General features: G+C 32.2%; 1 protein-coding gene across 4 annotated transcripts in view; it reads right to left on the reverse strand.

Moving 5' to 3' along the window:
• LOC143072514 (uncharacterized) overlaps positions 1–23,501 on the reverse strand; it is a 76,370-nt gene that overhangs the window by 19,436 nt on the left and 33,433 nt on the right. For all 4 annotated transcript variants that reach the window (XM_076247472.1, XM_076247469.1, XM_076247474.1 and 1 more), the window contains 6 exons: positions 11,499–11,640; positions 8,340–8,393; positions 7,286–7,303; positions 1,950–2,138; positions 798–1,061; positions 529–621 (listed from right to left, as the gene is read on the reverse strand). In XM_076247472.1, the coding sequence (XP_076103587.1) occupies positions 529–621; positions 798–1,061; positions 1,950–2,138; positions 7,286–7,303; positions 8,340–8,393; positions 11,499–11,640 (760 nt within the window). The remainder of the gene's footprint in view (positions 1–528; positions 622–797; positions 1,062–1,949; positions 2,139–7,285; positions 7,304–8,339; positions 8,394–11,498; positions 11,641–23,501) is intronic.

Genomic DNA, 23,501 nt, shown 5'->3' on the forward strand with positions numbered 1-23,501 from the left:
GTGAGAATTATACATAAAGGACAGACTGTATGTGAAAAAGTTAACTCTCATCTATAACACGAAAAATTAGTTAAAAATGTCTGAAATAAAGGTAGGCTGAAGCTCATTGGTTTGATTTTTCATTATTTATTTTGTCTTTATTATTAATTAAGTATATTACATTGAATATAAACTAAGGGTGTGGTATGATTGCCAATAAAGTTTATTGCCAAACACCTTTTTCTTAATTTTATCAGCTGTGAATGCCTTATAATATCAAATGCCTTTTTCTTCTTCTTTCGAGGTCATTTAAACCTGATGCTCTTTTGTAACAATTACCTGTGAAAAACAGTACCAAATATTTCACAGCGCGACGTAAACAGCTTTTTTTCTAACTATAACCATTAGCATGCAGCTGATTTTACAATAAAATTGTTTTTATAAATGTGTAATTCATACATGCATTTCTATCTTCTTTAAAATATTTTATTCATAAATAACCTGGATAATTTATAAGTTTTATCACATAAAGAACAAGAGAATATGTACCTGGATAATTGGACAATGTAGTTATAGTTCTGTACCCTCTTATATCACTGTCATCCCAACTTCTCTTTGGTCTATCTACAAACCGTGAAGGTGCTGTAATATAAAAGTAAAAAATCAGCATCAATTTTTTTTAACTTTGTCTATAAAATTGCATTGCAACTAACTAGTTTAAATATTTTTGAAAAAAAAAATAAAGGTTTCAAATGGTGTATTTACAAACAAATACATATAAAAATCCACATATCCACACAATAAGCCTCTAAACTTACATGCAAACATTGGTGACTGATATCTAGTACAATATTTAGGTTCATGATCAGCACCAGGTACTCGTGAGGCTTTCCATGGATCTAACAATTTCATTGGCTGAGCTTTCCTTTCAGCCAACTCTTTATAAATAATTTTGCCTATACCAGAAGTGTCTTTAAATTTAGATAATTCTTCTATTTCTCTTTGAATTTTCGGATCTTCTTGGGGAGCTTCATCATCACTGTCCTCATCTTTCTCTCCTCGACTCTTCCTCCGCTGTCGCACTTAAATTGAAATATTTATATATACAATGTATTATTAATTATTTTCTATGTAAAGACAGCTTTTATAGGAATAAATAAATATAAGGGGCTAAATCTCAAGGAAGAGCTTGTGAAAATTGAGGTTTCAGTATTCAATTAATCAGTTGAACCTTACTACCTTTTTTGAATGTACCATGTTCAATAACATCCATTTATTATCTTTTTATTTTTAGGTACAATGCATATAGGAGAAAGTATAATTTTGAAGTTGAATATTGACAACTCATACTTATTAAGATAGACAAATGCTTTAGAAATGCAATGGGTTAGGTTTGTGTGCATGTAAAACATTTTGTTTTGGTACAAATTCAAGATATCTAGACCATGTGTTTTATCTATTTTTTTGAAGATGAGTAAGGTGTTGGTGCTTTTTGTGCTGTATATTTGGTCCTTTTTGTGCATCATTTTGTAATGGACTGTGTGTGTATGGATGAAAAATAACACAAGGGAATTGAAAACTATGGCATGTAAGAATCTATGAACGACTTTAAATTTAAGTGAGAAGATTGCTAAGCAACGTGATTCAACTTAAAACTCTGTACAAATTCATTTCTACGTAATAATGTATCAAATGCTTGTTTTCCAAGTTTTTCATATATAACTTGATGGCTTGCACAATTCATATAAATTTCTAGACAAGTGTGGTTATACATGTACACATCATAACTTGAATATTTGAGTATATATTTCATTGATAAATTTCTTGAAATGTTCATAAAAAAATGCACTAAGTTTTTTTTTTTTTTTTTATCTCAAAAGTGATAAAGCCATGAGAATTGATAACTATCATTCCAGTCACCTGCAGTTTTGATTGCATGAAATTATCTTGAAATCGATAAAATGACCTACTTAGTTCAGGTAATATAGAGGCTAAAGCAGGAGGTGCTGGCCAGTCTTCTCGTTCTATTTTTTCTAATTCATTAGCGAGTGGTTTCTTGGCACTTGGGTACATGCTGAGACGTATTGCTTCATTATTCTTGAGATCTGCAGGTGAAGATGCTCGTCTTGTTCTCTTCACTATCACCTTACCACCAGATGCTGAAATAAAAATATAGAAGATTTTACTCATGCTTATATAAACATTTTTCAAAGGAAAATATTTTTTTGTTGCTGTATACATATTGCAGTAAAAGAGGTGAATTCTCAATGGTTTTCTACCTTTTGTCCTGGTGGACATCATATATATACAATTTCAAGCATGATCAAAATGGTTAACACTTACATGAAAGAGGTCTAACTCTTGAAAGCAATGATTTAAATAAACACGAGCATGATGGTTAAAACATGTCCAGTATACATTTTCATTTTACAGTCTTTAAATTTTTTTTCATAAATACCCTTTAAAACAAATCATAGAACAGTACTACAAATATATAATCAAGCTACACTGTTTAATTTTTACAGTGATATTGTTGGCTTTTTTCAAAACTACCTCTACCCTTTTTTATTGGGAAAATATGTGTCATTTTTATCCAAAAAAAATTGGGAAATTTATAATAAACCATGAATTTGACTGGGACTTCAATTAGCAGACCCCCTTTCAAGAGGTAAACCCCTAATTTGAAATAAGACATCTTATTGTCAGTGATGATACACAAAAATACCCTCAAATCTGCTCATATAGTCATTTTAGGAATGAAAAATGTTTAAATGAGTGTTTCTCAGTTTGTATTCATGCACAATTACTACTGAGACTGCACTGTTTGGGAAAAAAGTTGTCTTTTTGGGAAAAATTTTAAGCCATTTTTTTTTTTCAAATTGGGATTCTTCTCCAGGGGAAAAAGCCTTCATTCTCCAGTAATTTCAGCCAAACAATATCACTGTTTTATATAACTATAATTCATAAAACATCAGTTCTGGATGATATAATGGCAAGCTCTTATTTGCAAGGAAGTGGAATTGAGTACAACTAACAAATGGAGCCATCATATTAATTTAAACCTTCAGAAATTTAATTAGTTAACAGTTATATCATTCAATATAAATTTAACAGATTTCTTAAATATATTTGTATGACCCTCATCATATCTACATCAATCCCCATTAACCCACTTTTCTTAAACCATGCTAATGAAAAAAAATGATATGTTCTTTGAATTTTATACATGATTTTTAATCCTTGAAGACTGAATTATATTTCATTTGCTATTTTAAATTCTTTTATTTTGGCCAAAGTACTGAACTAATTCTTACTCAGATTTTCATTTGACACAAAATAGGTTAATAAGCTGATTTTCATAACCTAGAATTTAATCAAAAAGACATTTATAATCCATAACACATATCTCAAGACTCTAGAAATTATGAATACTTTTCGATAACTCAATTAAAAATACACTTATAAGAATTTAATGAGTTTTAAAATATGGTACAATTTAATAGGTTTTGTTACATAATGATTTTTTCAAATCAAACCAGATGCTCCGCAGGGCACAGCTTTATGCGACCGCAGAGGTTGAACCCTGAACGGTTGGGGCAAGTATGGACACAACATTCAAGCTGGATTCAGCTCTAAATTTGGATTGTGATTAAATAGTTGACACAGCATAGGTTTCTGACACAGAATGAATGTGGTCTAATGAACTTAAAATATTTTTTTGGCCTTTGAGCAATTCACTATGCTATTGAATATTAATCCTCTCAAAAAAATGTTTGAAGAAATTTTCTTTCTATTTATGAAATCTGAAATGAAAAAAATTTAACCCCCCACCCCCATTTTTTTTCACATCCCCCTTTCCCTTTTTCCAAAACTGATCTCAATTCAAATTTCTAATGGAGTTTGCAACAATAACTACTCATTTAAATACATCATTAAATATTAAAATGTAAAATAAAGTGCTTGTTATCACTGAATGGTAAAGATTGTTTTAATTTATTAGTTGGTAGTAAAAGTGAATATACATTGTATATTGTATAAAACAATGATTTAAGTTGATTCAACTACTATTCTGGACAAAGAAAGATAACTCCAATTGAAAATTTCTTGCTATTGCACAATATTGTGCAATTAGATATTTCTTGTTATTGCGCAATACTGTGCAATTGAAAATATTTGCTATTGCACAATACTGTGCAATTGAAGATTTCTTGCTATTGCACAATACTGTGCAATTGAAAATTTCTTGCTATTGCACATTACTGTGCAATTGAAGATTTCTTGCTATTGCTGAATACTGTGCAATTGAAAATTTCTTGCTATTGCACAATACTTAATATAACAAGAAATAATTGTAACAGGATGCTGTTACGAAGTCTCCCAAACAAAGCTCCCAGAATTCGTATTTCCCATGGTTGCCTGACATTGATCAAGGTCCAGTACAAATTGGTTTAGTCTAGTAAAGTGATATATATATATATATATATGCACAAGTGACGCCTAGGATTCTTCATGGTTAGACTCAAAACAAACTAAGCACGTTTGTCAACCAAACTAAACATGTTTGTACAAAGCATGTTTGCCAACGAATAAAATAAAATTCCCAATAATATTTTAAAAGAACATTTTCACTTTTTATTTCATTAGATTTGTTTTATTGTCCCATACAAGAATATATATGGTTTAGGGGTGGGGATCTCGACCGTTTACGAGTTTGCAAACAGAAGGGGGTGGGGGTGACCCCCAGGGACTCCCCAAATAGTTCATTAGATTTGTTTTATTGTCCCATACAAGAATATATATGGTTTAGGGGTGGGGATCTCGACCGTTTACGAGTTTGCAAACAGAAGGGGGTGGGGTGACCCCAAGGGACTCCCCAAATAGTTCATTAGATTTGTTTTATTGTCCCATACAAGCATATATATGGTTTAGGGGTGGGGATCTCGACTGATTACAAGTTTGCAAACAGAAGGGGGTGGGGTAGACCCCCAGGGACTTCCCTTTAATTTCAATAGATTTGTTTTATTGTCCCATTCAAGAATATATATGGTTTAGGGGTGGGGATCTGGACTGTTAACAAGATAATAGCACATTCTGAATTTGAACGGGTGGGGTGACCCCCAGGGACTTCCCTTTAATTTCATTTGATTTGTTTTATCGTCCCATTCAAGAATATATATGGTTTAGGGGTGAGGATCTGGACCGTTTACAAGATAATAGCATTTTCTTAAATTGAAGGGGTGGAGATGACCCCCCCCCCCCCAAAGGGACTTATCCTATATTTCATGTCATTGTTGTTTTATTGTCCTTTGATCATTTCTGAAGACTGCATGTGTTTATCACTTACAGTTTTCAAGTTATATTCATTTGAAAATTTTAGAAAATAAGATCCCATAGGGTTCTATAGTAAACCCCTACCTTCTTTCTGCCCCCCCAAAATACCCCTTAATAGACCCCAATGCACAAACTAAAGATTGATGGCTCACCTAGACATATTAGTTTAACATTCTATGAAACCCTAAGTTAATCTGACCAGCGGTTTTGGAGAAACGCTGCGGACAAGTTCATTTTTAAAGTGGAAGAAAAAGAAAAAGAAAAAGAAGAAAAAGAAAAAGAAAAAGAAGAAGAATAATAAAAATAATAAGAACTGAGCAAAAACAATAAGTCTCCAAACTTTGTTTGGGAGACTTAATAATAATTTTGGATCCTGATTTGAACCAACTTGAAAACTGGGCCCATAATCAAAAATCTAAGTACATGTTTAGATTGAGCATATAAAAAAAACCCCAAGAATTCAATTTTTGCTAAAATCAAACTAAGTTTAATTTTGGACCCTTTGGACCTTAATGTAGACCAATTTGAAAACGGGACCAAAAATTAAGAATCTACATACACAGTTAGATTAGGCATATCAAAGAACCCCAATTATTCAATTTTTGATGAAATCAAACAAAGTTCAATTTTGGACCCTTTGGGCCCCTTATTCCTAAACTGTTGGGACCACAACTCCCAAAATCAAACCCAACCTTCCTTTTTAGGTCATAAACCTTGTGTTTAAATTTCATAGATTTCTATTTACTTATACTAAAGTTATGGTGTGAAAACCAAGAATAATGCTTATTTGGGCCTCTTTTTGGCCCCTAATTCCTAAACTGTTGGGACCTCAACTCCCAAAATCAATCCCAACCTTCCTTTTGTGGTCATAAACTTTGTGTTTAAATTTCATTGATTTCTATTTACTTATACTTAAGTTATTGTGCAAAAACCAAGAATAATGCTTATTTGGGCCCTTTTTTGGCCCCTAATTCCTAAACTGTTGGGACCAAAACTCCCAAAATCAATCCCAACCTTCCTTTTGTGGTCATAAACCTTGTGTCAAAATTTCATAGATTTCTATTTACTTAAACTAAAGTTGTGGTGCGAAAACCAAGAGAATGCTTATTTGTGCCTCTTTTTGGCCCCTAATTCCTAAAATGTTGGGATGAAAACTCCCAAAATCAATCCCAACCTTCCTTTTGCGGTCATAAACCTTGTGTTAAAATTTCATAGATTTCTATTCACTTTTACTAAAGTTAGAGTGCAAAAACTAAAAGTATTCGGACGACGACGACGATGCAGATGATGACGCCAACGTGATACCAATATACCACCAAAAATGTTTTCAATTCTTGCGGTCGTATAAAAACTAATTGCAGAATATTGATTTAAGAACCTAAAAAATGATCTTAAAAGTTCTATCTTTAGTACTTTCATGTTAGGGGATTACTTTAAGATCTATTGTTCTTCAGGGATCAGCTTCAAAGTTGTATTCAGGTTGATTTCCTCCTCATTTGTGTTATCAAAAGTTTTGTCAAATCTGTTTCTGTTTCTACATGGTCTATCTTTATTTCAAAGCTAAATCACAGCTAAACTCCTCTTTCCCAATTAAAATTACCCTTTTTGACCAAATGAACCTCAAATTCAATAATTCTTTCCTGATGGACACTGTCAACCTGTGTTTGGTTAGGATCCCATTTCTTTATTCGAACAATGATTTGAAATTAAAATAATTGCATACTGGCAGCTGTCAGATAAACAATCTGGAGGGACATCATTCATTTTATATGTACGAGCCAATTTTGATGAGAGTCATGAAATATGAAACTACCCTTCAATTTGGAGAACCAAAAAAACAAAATATTATATATCCTGTTCCTCAAATGGTAACTTCAGAATTCAGAGGTAAAACATGTGATGCATAACTTTTTGAAAAGGGTCACACATTTATACAGCCTTTTCATCTGTCAACCGAGTAAAGTGTTATACATACCCAAAGCAGCCATTCCACCTAAAATAGAAACAAATAGAGGTAACGGTTGAATTCCATATAAGGATGACAATGCTGTTTTGAAAGTCTGGTGCTCTTTCATAAAAAAAATTTGCCACTAAAAATGGATTGCAAGGTTATCTCAAAGAGTTATGATTATTTTTTCTTGTAAGATTTTTTTGTGAAATAAGTAACTGTATTTTATGTCTATAAAATTTGCAAACAATAAAACATGAAAGTAAACTGATAATTTACTATTACTTACTATGCTAAAACATGCTATATTCAATATATATTGAAGACATATACTACATTTATTGACCTATTCTTGTCAGAAGCAAAAAATCTGTGATTTAGATAGGGGAGATAAACTTTGCACAAATGTGTTACAATTCAAAGGGAGATAATTAAACCAGATAAAGTGTAAAGAAATAATCAAAATTGTATATTCTAATAGTGAAATAGAAAGAAAACAAAAATATTTATATCCTTTTCATTTCATTTTCAAAAAAAATCCCCCAATTAATGATGCCCTTTCCTATGTGTATGTTCATATATATTTATATATTTATTTTTTTCATCTATTTCTTACCCAAAATATTATAATGATATAAACCTCCAATATCCTAAGGAAGTAAAAAGGAGATACAGAACAAACATGCCACAAATATAAACTACTTGTTATATTCATTTAGTTAGTTCATATATTAAGCATGTGTTATAATTACTACTCAATTAAACATTGACTATCAATCTAATCAAGCATGTGAGACCACTTAATCAAACATTGACTATTAATATTTCATTTTTATTCTCTTGATATGATGAAAACCTTTTAATCAATAATACAATTGATCTCAGGAAATAAAATCTGTAAACCTAATTTAACTCAGTGCTAAAATTTCAAATAAGTTTTAATCTTCGTTTTCCACAATCAGATTTCGATTACATATCCTCTTTTGGTAATACAAGTTTGCTTATTAGGATTTTAGCCCTTCACTCAAATAATTTATAATATAACCAAGAATTTGTATCATGATAGTTATCTTACACTTACTTTTGTTGGTTGATTTGAGATACTGTGGTGTGCCTTTGTTATAGGAGAAATTTGCTGAAAACAAAAAAATTGCATATATGTATTTACTTTGAAATATGTTATTAAATATAAGTTGTGTAGTATATCCTACAAGAAAATTTTGTTATACCAAAGCATTCATAAAGTAAGTTTTGAGAACATCATAACAACAAGGAAATGTGTTACAATCTAATGTATAAATCAGACTTTTTTTCCAAGAGATCAAATGCTGTGCATGAAAATAACTACAGGTTACTGTATTGCCTTCAGCAATGAGCAAAACTCATACTGTAAAGTCAGCTATAAAAGGCACAAACATGGCAAATTGTAAAACAATTCAATTGTGAACCAGATGCTCCAAAGGGCGCAGCTTGATACGACCACAGAGGTTGAACCAAGAACAGTTGGGGCAAGTATAGACACAACATTCAAGCTTGATACAGCTCTGAAGTTGGATTGTGATAAAATATTTGATACAGAATAGGTTTCTGACACAGAATGAATGTGGTCTAAGAGCTTAAAAAAAATAAATTGGACATTTACCTATTATGGTCCAATATTAAAAATCTAAATACATGGTTAGATTCAGCATATCAAAAAAACCCAGGAATTCAAATTTTGATGAAATCAAATATAAAAGTTCAATTTTGGACTCTTTAAAACTCAATGTGGATCAATTTGATAAAGGGGCCCAAATATCAAATATCTAAATACATGGTTAGATTCAGCAGATCAAAGAACCCCATATATTCAATTTTTGTTGAAATCAAACAAAGTTTAATTTTGGACTTGATTTGAACCAACTTGAAAACTGGTCCCATAATCAAAAATCTAGGTACATGTTCAGATTCAACATATCAAAGAACCCCAAAATTCAATTTTGTTAAAATCAAACAAAGTTTAATTTTGGACCATTTGGACCTTAATGTAGATCAATTTGAAAACGGGACCAAAAATTAAGAATGTTAATACACGGTTAGATTCGGCATATCAAAGAACCCCAATAATTCAATTTTTGATGAAATCAAACAAAGTTTAATTTTGAATCCTTTTGGCCCCTAATTCTTAAACTGTAGAGACCAAAACTCCCAAAATCAATCCCAACCTTTCTTTTGTGGTCATAAACCTTGTGTTTAAATTGAATAGATTTCTATTTACTTAAACTAAAGTTATTGTGTGAATACCAAGAAAAATGCTTATTTGTGCCTCTTTTTGGCCCCTTATTCCTAAACTGTTAGGACCAAAAACCCCAAAATCAATCCCAACCAAACGACGACAACGTGATACCAATGTACGACCAATTTTTCTTTAATTTTTGCGGTTGTATAAAAATTACATTTCTAAAACTTAAATTAGTAAAGTTTGGTCAATACTTAGTGTTATATCACATAAGATCAGAATACACACTTATTGTTGAAAAGGTTCAAGGTTTTGAAGAAAAAAATTTTGTTATAACAAACAGAAAACAAGGATATAAATTACATTTTTATGATTTTATTTAAATTTGATAGATCCCTTAACATATACATTATTTATTTTTCATATCTCATGTCAACGACATTAACTTTAGGTTTTAAATTTTTTGTGATCTTTAATAATCTTTTTTAGATCTGAAATATTTTTTAAAGACACAGATTGCCAAAATAATCTATATAAATACATTTTATTATCTACAACATATACTATTTAATTTATTTGTGATGCCATGTGTTGATAATTTTACTGTTATAATAATTTTCAATTGGTCACTCTAAAATCAGAATAATTATGTAGTAGGAGAGAAACTGGCATTAAAATACTCTCAATGTGCAGTATATGAATTTTAAAATAATGATCACATCCGAGCCTATTTGTGTAGTAACGTTGCTGTCTAATTTATGCACCCCTCACAGAAGAATGATGATCAGCAAAAAGCTGGGATATACTGAGATGCTTCAGATAAGGCATGCAGTTCTTTTTCCAAGTCTGGTACCCTCCATGTTACTCATTTCATTAAAATTCTGTTGGAATAATATATGAACTAACTGGTCTATGAAAATGTGGAGATTTTTTGTCAATTGTAATATTATTGGTACCTTCCAGGAAAATGTTTGGGCTATTTGTAGTATGTGTGGTACCTTTCTAGTCTATGAATATGTAGAGATTTAGGTAACTTTGCATAATGTAGCAAATTTACCTGACCATATCGGGAAATAGGTATTTAGTCGGATCTTAACACGTACTTGTGATTTGTTTAAAACAGGTTTTGATAAAAACAAACGAAGAAATGTCGAAATGTTCAGGACTTAATTAAATCTGTATTTCGGTAAGATGGTGCAAGCATACGATTTTTATTGCGTCTTACACTATGAGAAGCGAATAATCTTTAACTACTTTATTCAAATATTGTGTAAAAACGTTAATTTTGAGTTATGAAAGTCAAATGGCTCCAGCATTTTTCTGAGGAAGTTTTTAAAAAATTGCAAAGAAATATTTTTACAGTGGGTTAGCTTTCATTAGTCTTCACTATCTATAGATTAACAACTTTTGGTTATATTTATAATTTAGAATCATCATTGAAGGTGGAGCACGATTGCACAGTTAATTAATTATATTGATGTGCCATTTGTATGCAAGAGTGACATTCCGTTGTATTATGTGCCAATTCAAAAAAGTTATGCGAGTATTGTCTCCCCTTAACGTGTTCATTTTTTTATAATTAAGTTAAGGTTTCTGATATAATTTTGAATAATTACAAAATGTATCAATTCAATATATTTCAGTTTTTGTTATTGGTATATCAAAAACATTGATGTACGAATAAAACTTCATAAATTTGAAACGTTTAAAATGATTACATACCAATATAAAGAACCGTTCATCATTTTTGAAAAAAACTATGAATGAAAATCAAATGATGGATCTTGCCTTGATGATACATTGATTGGGAAATGAACCAGAGTTATCTAATGATAATCACAAAGAGGGCCAAGCAAGCAATTTTAAATTGTAGCTTATGCAACGTTAAAACAATTTTCCACTATAAACGAATGTTACTTTACACAAATTTAAGGACTTTGTTAGCTAAATCTACAAATTTTATTAGATATTATGATTTTTTTTTGCAATAGATTAATATGCTACATAATGTGTGGTACCTACCTGGTCTGTGAAAATGTGGAGATTTTTGGCCATTTGTTGTTGGTGTAGTTGTGGCTTTCTTTAAGTAAGTTGCTTTCTGTAAATAACTACTGTTGTAAAATTTCCCAAAACTGAGTGCAGATCCTCTCTCATCTAAAGAATCCTGAAAAGAAACCATGATAGTTTAAAATAACATTAATACAACAAACAAGTTACTTTTGTAATTTTCACCATGCCCTGAAAAGAATGTTTTCGTTTTTTGTCCTGAAATGTTTCTATCATTTGTTGTTTAATGTATAAGAATTATTTTTTTTCAAACAAGAATGCCTAAGAAGACACATGAAAAGTTGAAAGTGGGTAAATAATAATCGTAAATTGTTCATTAAAACTAAATAAAAATATGTATTTGCTATGTTTTTCATATGTTATTCGAAATAACAAGGGTCAAACATTTGAATTGATCATTTCTTATTATTAATTGTTTGTTCATAGTTAATATATTGTTTGTAGGTTGATTCTTTTCATTTCAGTAAAAACTTCCTATAACGGATAAATCTTGTAGTTTTACATGTAACATTTGTTTAAATATCTCGTAGAAGGGTGATTTATTACTAATAAAAATCTGATAACAACTTTTTCATTCAGAATTTAATAGTGTTTTACCACCTTTCCTAAATTCAAGGAAAACTAATATTTTTTATGATTTTTTTTTTATAAATCATTTATGTTCATAAACTATCTACCATTTGTCTAAGATACGAATCAATGGCCACTAAACATACAGTCAAGGTTAATATTCATATCTGATGTTGACAAAAACATTTTGAAACTAGATGTGTCAAAGCGACACGAATGGCCCCGTCCCAAAAAGTTGAAAAATCTGCAAATTCAATATAAACACATGTGGACACAAACATGATGGTAGTCTCATATATCAAACATCAGCTGAAAACTTGTTTGGGTTTTTACTAACTGCCACTCCCACAGACAGGGTCCATATGAAAAATAGGAAAGGCACTAGAAATTCCAAAAATATGATCATGTCTGCTTTAGATCACATTATATCTTCAATGCAATCAACACTATGTACAATCCAACTAATAACAACAAAACGAGATAACTGTTCAAAAGAAAAGCATTCCACCTATTTCTTCATTATTTTGTGACTGAACCAACACATTATTTAAATAATAATGTTTGACTGTGTTATGTATTACTAAAATTATTTTGGCTTTGCCTTTTACATGGTACACATATTACAAATTACTAGATGGAGTTCATATAGTGTAAAATTTGACACTTCTGTCTATCATTCTGTCAAATTAATGTTCAATAGCAGACAGCCTAATTGTGAACAACCTCTTTCACCTCTGTCTTCAAAGAATCAGAGCTAGAATATCTAAACACCTCTTTAAAGTAATGGCCTCTTAAATACATCAAATAAATATTACATATATAAAATTCCCACAACAAACTTAATATTAGTGTTTTATCATGCCCCATCTCTTCAGTTTTATATTTTGAACAGGTACAAAATTGTATATAGCTTCAAAACTTTGATGTTAACATTAAACTCTTGGCTTTTTATTGTTATAGTCTTGGAAACAGATATTTCAACAATATTTCAAACTGTGAAGTTCAACACTATTTATGTTACAAATGGCCATTTCTTCAGTCTTACATTTAAATAGGTAAATCTTGCCCTAAGGAGATAATGTTAAAAAATAGAATGAATTACATGCTAAAGATAATTTTCCCTATAATTTAACATGGTATAAATAATGTGAGTAAATATTTTATCGGGCAATAATCAACTAACTTTATACCAATGAATCAATATGTGGTACAACTTTCTTACAATACCCAAAAGATTTCTGAAGACAAGCAATTCAAATGAGTTTTACTTTTATCAGTTCACTAGTGGCAACCATGTTTTGTACCCCCTGCGCAACAAAATACCTGATAACCGGCTCTTTTTCTTTCATTGTCAAGTTTGTGTATTAATGCTATGTTTGAAGAAGTGAGATGGACAATATCTAAATCCGCAAGTCGATGACAAACTGACAACGCCTTTGCAAAACAAAACAACAGCAAAAAGACAAACACAACAGAAAACTAAAGACAAATGAGATCCACCAAACAAGAGGCTCTCAAGAGCCTGAATCGCTCACCTTAATTCTTTTGGTTAAATCTCTCATCAATGATTATTTTGGCTTTTCAATTTATTTAAATGTTTTTTGGATCGTCCTATTTTCTTCAAAAGCCAAAAAAAATAATCATTTTCTCCTATGTTCTATTTTAGCCATAGGAGCTATGTTTCTTGACATACAAGGAAATAAAATATAAAATTTATACTAGATACTCTGAAACTCATTTAGCCTAAGTTTGGCTGAAATTGATACAGCAGTTTCAAAGGAGAAGATTTTTTAAAGTAAGTCAACATGATGAACAAATTGTGAAAAAAGTCTTTAAAGGGCAATAACTCCTTAAGTGGTCAATTGACAATTTTGGTCAATTTGACTTAATTGAAGATCTTACTTTGCTGAACATTATTGCTGTTTACAGTTTATTTCTATCTATAATTATATTCAAGATAATAAACAAAAACAGCAAAATTTCCTTAAAATTATCAATTCAGGGGCAGCAACCCAACAACAGGTTGTCTGATTCATCTGAAAATTTCAGGGCAGATAGATCTTGACCTGATAAACAATATTACCCAACGTCAGATTTGCTCTAAATGCTTTGGTTTTTGAGTTATAAGCCAAAAACTGCATTTGACCCCTATGTTCTATTTTTAGCAATGGCGACCATGTTTGTTGATAGATCATAACTTCGGATACAATTTACAAACTAGATACTCTAAGGAACATTCAGTTAAAGTTTGGAAGTATTTGGCCCAGTAGTTTCAGAGGAGAAGATTTTTGTAAAAGATTACTAAGATTTACGAAAAATGGTTAAAAATTGACTATAAAGGGCAATAACTCCTAAAGGGGTCAACTGACCATTTCCGTCATGTTGACTTATTTGTAAATCTTACTTTGCTGAACATTATTGCTGTTTACAGTTTATCTCTATCTATAATAATATTCAAGATAATAACCAAAAACAGCAAAATTTCTTTAAAATTACCAATTCAGGGGCAGTAATCCAACAACAGGTTGTCTGATTCATCTGAAAATTTCAGGGCAGATAGATCTTGACCTGATAAACAATATTATCCCATGTCAGATTTGCTCTAAATGCTTTGGTTTTTGAGTTATAAGCCAAAAACTGCATTTGACCCCTATGTTCTATTTTTAGCAATGGCGACCATGTTTGTTGATAGATCACAACTTCGGATACAATTTACAAACTAGATACCCTAAGGAACATTCAGTTAAAGTTTGGAAGTATTTGGCCCAGTAGTTTCAGAGGAGAAGATTTTTGTAAAAGATTACTAAGATTTACGAAAAATGGTTAAAAATTGACTATAAAGGGCAATAACTCCTAAAGGGGTCAACTGACCATTTCCGTCATGTTGACTTATTTGTAAATCTTACTTTGCTGAACATTATTCCTGTTTACAGTTTATCTCTATCTATAATAATATTCAAGATAATAAACAAAAACAGCAAAATTTCCTTAAAATTACCAATTCAGGGGCAGCAACCCAACAACAGGTTGTCTGATTCATCTGAAAATTTCAGGGCAGATAGATCTTGACCTGATAAACAATATTATCCCATGTCAGATTTGCTCTAAATGCTTTGGTTTTTGAGTTATAAGCCAAAAACTGCATTTGACCCCTATGTTCTATTTTTAGCAATGGCGACCATGTTTGTTGATAGATCATAACTTCGGATACAATTTACAAACTAGATACCCTAAGGAACATTCAATTAAAGTTTGGAAGTATTTGGCCCAGTAGTTTCAGAGGAGAAGATTTTTGTAAAAGATTACTAAGATTTACGAAAAATGGTTAAAAATTGACTATAAAGGGCAATAACTCCTAAAGGGGTCAACTGACCATTTCCGTCATGTTGACTTATTTGTAAATCTTACTTTGCTGAACATTATTCCTGTTTACAGTTTATCTCTATCTATAATAATATTCAAGATAATAACCAAAAACAGCAAAATTTCCTTAAAATTACCAATTCAGGGGCAGCAACCCAACAACGGGTTGTCTGATTCATCTGAAAATTTCAGGGCAGATAGATCTTGACCTGATAAACAATATTACCCCTTGTCAGATTTGCTCTAAATGCTTTGGTTTTTTAGTTATAAGCCAAAAACTGCATTTGACCCCTATGTTCTATTTTTAGCAATGGCGACCATGTTTGTTGATAGATCAAAACTTAGGATACAATTTATAAATTAGATACCCTAAGGAACATTCAGTTAAAGTTTGAAAGTATTTGGCCCAGTAGTTTCAGAGGAGAAGATTCTTGAAATAGTTTAAGACGACAGACGACGACAGACGACGGACGACGGACGACGACGGACGCCAAGTGATGGCATAAGCTCACTTGTCCCTTCGGGACAGGTGAGCTAAAAATGGGGTGATCAGCTCAGGTGCTCCAGAAGGGTAAACAGATCCTGCTCCAGATGTGACACCTGTGAAGTTGTAACCTCTTCTTTACATCATATTCTTCATACATTTCGATCTTAGTACTGTAATAGTTGGTGATGCCCAAAAAAACAAAAGAAGAGACAAAACATAAATATGTTAACTATCCACCTACATAATATAAACATAGGTTGATACAGTACAAATCAGTTGATCAGTTATGTTGGCAACAGCAGCTGGCCTAATTAAATTAAATATTTGTTTACTTTCTAACTTCCTGTGCATATTTTGGAAAGAAAACAACTTTCTAATTTTTGATGCTGGTGTACACTTAAGACATCTGACAACAGCACAAACACAAATTAAATTGGAACACAAGAAATGTATACAAAAATAAGATGATCGCCAATATGAGACAATTCTCAACCACCAATGACAAAGAAGCTAGAAAACAAGCCTCAGAAACAAGCAAATGAAATGTATGAATGTTCTGAAATAGATAGGCAGATAACTTGATATAAGCTTTTCAGTGGCGGATCCACAACTTTTCCTAAGGGGGGCCCGCTGACTGACCTAAAGGGGGGGGGGCCGCTCCAGTCATGCTTTAATGATTCCCTATATAATCAACCAAATTTTTCCCACGAAAGGGGGGGGCCCAGGCCCCCCCCCTGGATCCGCCTATGCTTTTGATCAGTAAAAGAATCAACTTTCGACTTTTAACATTTCCGTAGGCATGAAGAGTTTAATAAATGGATCCTTTGAATCCTTTTCGGTCATTTCCGTATGGCCTTTCAAAAATTAAGTTATACATGTTCAATGAAAATGTAAACAAGAGGCTGTCACAACGACAGCAAACCGGATTTATTAATATTTATTTGTGTCCTGGCAATATCACAAGAACCATTACTGATGAATGGTGAAAGTGAAAATCGTCAATATCAAATTTGACCTCCATTTTGTCATCAGTATCAACATATTAAAATTTGAAAAGCTTAGATTGAATGGTTCATGAGTAAATGCAACAACGTGAATGGAAACGCCATTTTACAATCTTTCACGAACCATAACTCCTGAACGGTAAAAGTCAAAATCGTCATTATTGAACTTGACCTCTATTTTCCCATCAGTAACAACATATAAAAATTTCAAAAGCTTTGGTTGAATGGTTCATGAGAAAATGCACCGACACGACTGGAAACACCATTTTTCAATCTTTCAAGAACCATAACTCCTGAACGGTAAAAGTCAAAATCGTCTTTATTAAATTTGACCTCTATTTTGTCATCAGTAACAACATAATAAAATTTGGGAAGCTTTGGTAGAACAGTTCATGCGTAAATGCACGGACACGACTGGAAACTCCATTTTTCAATCTTTCAAGAACCATAACTCCTGAACGGTAAAAGTCAAAATCGTCATTATTGAACTTGACCTCCATTTTGTCATCAGTAACAACATATTAAAATTTGGGAAGCTTTGGTAGAACAGTTCATGCGTAAATGCACGGACATGACTGGAAACTTCATTTTTCCAATCTTTCAAGAACCATAACTCCTGAACGGTAAAAGTCAAAATCGCCATTATTGAACTTGACCTTCATTTAGTTGTCAGTAACAACATATTAAAATTTTAAAAGCTTTGGTTGAACGGTTCATGAGTTAATGCACGGACAACATTTGATTGCCGCCCGCCCGCCCGCCCGCCCGACTGCCCGCCCGCCGTACATCCCCAAATCAATAACCGACATTTTTGTCACAAAAATCCGGTTAAAAAGATGCAGCTTATGTGACCTTGCACTTAACAAGATTATAACCTAACCTTACCAAGGCTATGTCATTGCACTGTTAACAAGGCAAGCAATAAAATCAATTATAATATAACTTTATTATTTATTTACATGTATATTTCACCTGTGATGACTTGATGTTGACATTCTCCAGCCTACAACATGGCATTTAGTGATTAATTGATCTGACAATAAACCTTTAGTTAACTAATACAATTTCCTTCTATTTTCATGGGACACAGCACATCTAGGAATTCATAATATAATAAGGTGATGATTTATTGCATTTTCCCCCAACTTGATTTAGAAAAAAACTTTATTAACTGATGCTTCTGTAATTCTCTGTGGTTTACAAAATGATTTTGAAACAAATTATATCTGGTTTAATCTTTTCCTTTTCAAACTGAAAAATCAGATCATAAATTCAACAAGAGTGCACACAAACAGAAATATCTCCCTTGTTTTATGATTGAATTTATGTTGAAAGTCTGAATAAAAAAAGGTTTTACATGTAGTACAAGTATCTCATAAAGTTAACATTATCAATGTCAAATCCATGAAAATGAGGTCATTCAGATGAACATTGCCAGACGGATATGTATACCAGACACTAAATACAGTGGTCCTATGGCTTATAGTACTTGAGAAATAGATCATAGCTCAAAATCTAAACATTGACCAATGAATCATGAAAATGAGGTTAAGGTCATATGAACCTGCCTAACAGACAAATAAACCTTCAATTATTCCTAACATAAAATATAATTTACCTATCGCTTATAGTATCTGATGAATTGACAAAACCATGAAAACTTTTTGTTGACCATTGAATCATGAAAATGAGTTCCAGGTCATATGAAACCAGCAAGACAAGACATTTGCCCCTTGAATCAGTCCATACTCTAACTACTTTATATATTATCTGAGATACAGAATTGATCACGAAAAATTAACCTTGATCACAGACCCATGAAATGGGGTCAAGGGTAATCCTGTGTGAGAGTCATATAGAACTTACAAGGAACCCATATAACAAATCCTTGTACTCATCATTTAACAGAGATCATGACTGAACCATGAAAATGAGGTCAAGGACAATAGACATATGACAGAAGGAAACTTGTGACATAAGGCATCAGCATACAAGGCATGATGCTTTTTTATGGTTGTCTACCTTTTGAAATATATAGCAGCAGCTTCATACAAACAGTTTACGATCTCTTCATTAGCTGTAATCCCTATGTCATTCTGCAAAAATGATCTGCATATACATGCTCGAGTATACATGAAAACCAAAAAGAGCTGAGTAGCCTCAGTATTAACTTGTAATAATTAGTAATATTGAAAAGTTTTCCACATTTTGTTTTGAACTTTGCACTAATTGATTGAACTTGTTAACAAAAAGGGGATTTTAATTAGAAGGGCAAATTAACACAAACTAAAGTTTATAACCTCTATCATTAAATAAATAAAATGAACAAAATGGACAACAATAATTGACATTATCCAGATAAATTGATTTTCTCAAGGTAAATACTTCAGGTAATTATACAGAAGTTTCACAGTTCATATTTCCAATAAATTTCCCACTGCTTTTGTAAACATGACCTAACCTTGACTTAAAAAATAATACATCTGTTCAGTGTAACTAGGAATTAAAATACGACTATGTTAGATGTTTTCCTGAAATTTTCATAAGAACTTTTCACAAACTTGCCAAGTTATAGTATGGCTTGTTAGCATGTACCCATTAGTTACAGTACATTCAATGCTATAATATATTGAAAATAGTAAGCAAATGATGTTTTCCCTAAATTTTCAGATGAACTTTTAACAGTCTTGCCAAGTAATAATATGACTTATTAGCACTAAGCTTGAAAGTTACCCACCCATTAGTTACAATACACATTCAATGCTACATCTATACTATTAAACGAGAAGACCTCATTTTTGGTGTCGCTTCTCCTCCTTCCACAATAAATTGATCATTGTGACTATATGTCCTATAGATACCATGCATAGTCGCATTTGTCATCCATTCTTATGATTATTCAGTTTCGGTTATTTTGGGAGAAAAACGGAAAAAATGAAGTCCGGATATATGTCCGTCATCACTCCGGCTTTTATTCATAGACAACTTCCTCTTCCGTTTATATTTCCAGAAGTTTTTACATTACACATGACATACATGTACCCTATATTATCATGTTTTATTTAAGATTCATTGCCTGAATCGTTATATAAGAATGTTGTCCCAAGTGTAAGCAACGACCCAGGCTGTGTGAAAATAAACACAATCATTTGTGTTATTCATTGTCCCAAGTGTAAACAACGACCCAGGCTGTGTGAAAATAACACAATCATTTTTGTCATTCACTTATCGTCACGTAAATAACGACACAGGCATAGCCTAATTATCATGTTTTATTTGTCACTTAAATAACGACACAGGCATAGTCTATATTATCATGTTTTATTTAAGATTCATGCAAGCCATTTTCACATTGCCTGAATCGTTATATGTTGTCCCAAGTGCAAGCCATTTTCACACTTATCGTCACGTAAATAACGATACAGGCATAGCCTAAATTATCATGTTTTATTTGTCACGTAAATAACCACACAGGCATAGTCTATATTATCATGTTTTATTTAAGATTCATGCAAACCATTTTAACATTGCCTGATCGTTATATGTTGTCCCAAGTGTAAGCAACGACCCAGGCCGTGTGAAAATAAACACAATCATTTTTGTCATTCACTTATCGTCACGTAAAGAACGACACAGGCATAGCCCATATTATCATGTTTTATTGTCATTCAATCACTTATCGTCACGCAAATAACGACACAGGCATAGCCTATATTATCATGTTTTATATATTAAAATAAGTAAAACATGCTCAACTTCATCTAAAACTACCTCGACCAAAAACTTTTACCTGAAGTGGGACAGACAGACAGACGGACGACCGAACAAACGAACGCACGGATGCACAGACTAGAAAACATAATGCCCATAATTGGGGCATAAAAATTTATTGTTAAAAGGGAAAATAGTGATTTGGCAAACATGAAAGTAAGGTAGAGATTAGAGGGAGGCAGGACCTTATTCGGGGCGTCGGGATCGGGTGTTTTCAAGCTCGGTATTTGAGGATGGATCCTTACGGGATCCGGGAATATATTTTTCGATTTCGGGATATGAATTTCTTTAAATTCTGCATCTCAGTTTCATGGTTTTAAGCCCGGGATTTCGGGATCAGGACCCCTCCGATCGACAACCCCTCAAATTAGCATTAGTCGGTATTAGTCATTTATACATGATTCAAATCCTACAATTGGCATGTTAATAAGGCTCTCAAAAAAAATAGCACTGATGAATTGTCATAGAAGCATATTTTTTAGACTAATAGATATATAAGCAGTTACATTTATTTCATGTTTGAAACGGTGCAAATTTTTAATTTGATTTGACTTTTACCAAAAGAAGCATTGTAGCGTAGCAAAGGAGAGGAATAATTGTGGTCGTAGGGCCAGAAACACGAATCTAATTGAATTTAACAGAAAGGAAACAAATATCGGACTTTGGAAAAAGGGAGGTATACCTTCTATGTAATTCTCCATACATAATATCTTTTACAAAAAATCATCCTGCAACAGTTCACAAGCTGTATATATGCCCGCGATTTCGCGGGTGTGTTCTAGTTATATTGAAAATAGTAAGCAAATCACTAAATAGCATTACCAGGACTTCATGGCAATTTATATTACAACTCACAAACTTTACCTAATTTCAAATCAATGCTATGCATAGTTGCTATGAAATGTGTTTAAAAGTTAACAGTACAACAGGCAGTAGAAATATCAAGAACAAACATTTTAATTCATGAGTACAGAAAGTTAAAATGAAATACCAACATTATAACTTCCACCCATCATATTTGATGGCAAATTTTCAAGAGTTGAAATATCAACTAAGGCAAATATTGTCAACTTATCCAGGAACTCTTATTCAAAAAGTATTTAACTGATGACTTGTTGATTGAATTTCCTACCAAATAATCAACTGCTTTCCAGTCAAAATACTAAAGTCTTTTTCTCTGGTTGACCCAGTTACAGATGGCTTTATTCTATTGCATTGTTGTTTAATTTAGTTCTATCCTGAAACTGCTTGAAAAATCAACTTACTATAAAAACTTGATTTGCCTAAAGAACACCAAGGCCATAATGAAGAAGACTTTGCTGGGAAAAGCTACGGTACCCACATGTAAATGATTAAATCAAGCATAAAATGTAGGTCATGATTATCAAAGTTTAAAAAACTAATTCTTATGTTGTAATATGATGCAGTGGTATACAGCTATGGAAATTTATAACATGGTCTTATATGTACTAAGTATCTAAAACATAAGTTGCTTGACCTTCAAAAAAGGGCATTGTCACCCAAATGTTGATTTTAAAATTGAGAATGGAAATGGGGAATGTGCTAAAGAGACAACAACCCGACCATAGAGCAAACAACAGCAGAAGGTCACCAACAGGTCTTCAATGCAAAGAGAATAAAACAGTTACTGATATAACATCACATGTTTCTATGACATAAGACTTATATAAATACAAGTTTCACCAAAGTTACTCCAACATAAAATATAGGTCCTGGTGACTCAAATGCAACTAGGTGCCTTGGTGGCTGATGATCAAAGTAGTTCAACAACTGTTTATCTGGCCTGTCAACTACGAGATTGAAAGTTCCAAACTTGTGGCAGGTGCATCAAGAATTCAAGATTAATTGCTAGGATTATCGTTTTTCCTGTCGAAGGTCAGGGGTTCTCTCTGGGCACTCTAGCTTCCTCCACCAATAAAAACTTAATGCCACTATATAAATAACAGTGCTAAAAGTGACGTTAAACAAATAAACAATTAGTCAAATGTAACTAAAGATTCTTCTAACAGCTTTTGCCAGTTATCTTGAGGTTAAAAGAAAAAGATTGTGCTGAATCTTTCTTAAGTGGGTCTCATTGGGGTCTAAGCGTGAGGTGGGATTGCTGATTTTTTGTAAGCATAACATGTGAAAGTCAAATTATTGTGCTGTGAAAAAGGGAAATGAAGTCTAGCGGGACACAGGGAAATTACAAAAAAATGAGAAATGCTTACGTACATAGTGTAAGCGGGATACAGGAATCTGACAAAACAGTAAGCGGGATCTGGGATCAGAACCCCCCAATGAGACCCCTCTCAACTAAGACAAAGATGTGTGAAATGGGTATAAATATTCATTGAGATATCTTGGATTATGATATGGTTGTCACCAAGGCATCAGGTATGTGAAATACTACAAACAATGTAAATATCTCAGATAAAGCCGTAATGCTTCACAAATAGCTCTGTAAACAAACAACATTGGAAAGAATAAATAATCTATCTGTGAGATGTGTTAAACATCTGGGATAAATAGCTTCTTAAGTATTATATAAACCTGTGTTAATTATTTCTTCAGGTTTGAACTTAGGGCAAATTGAACAGAGGGCCTAAAAATAGGAAAACTCTGGTTAAATGTAAAGACATAATTCGTATTGACAATTAGGAAAAGCTAAGAATCTGATTTTTCCTATTTCCAATAGCAAACAACCATTAGCATATATACCAATATAAACTCTCTCTTGAATAAAAATAGGGAAACGATACT

This window comes from Mytilus galloprovincialis, chromosome 4, assembly GCF_965363235.1.
Source record: "Mytilus galloprovincialis chromosome 4, xbMytGall1.hap1.1, whole genome shotgun sequence".
Classification (NCBI taxonomy): Eukaryota; Metazoa; Mollusca; class Bivalvia; order Mytilida; family Mytilidae; genus Mytilus; species Mytilus galloprovincialis.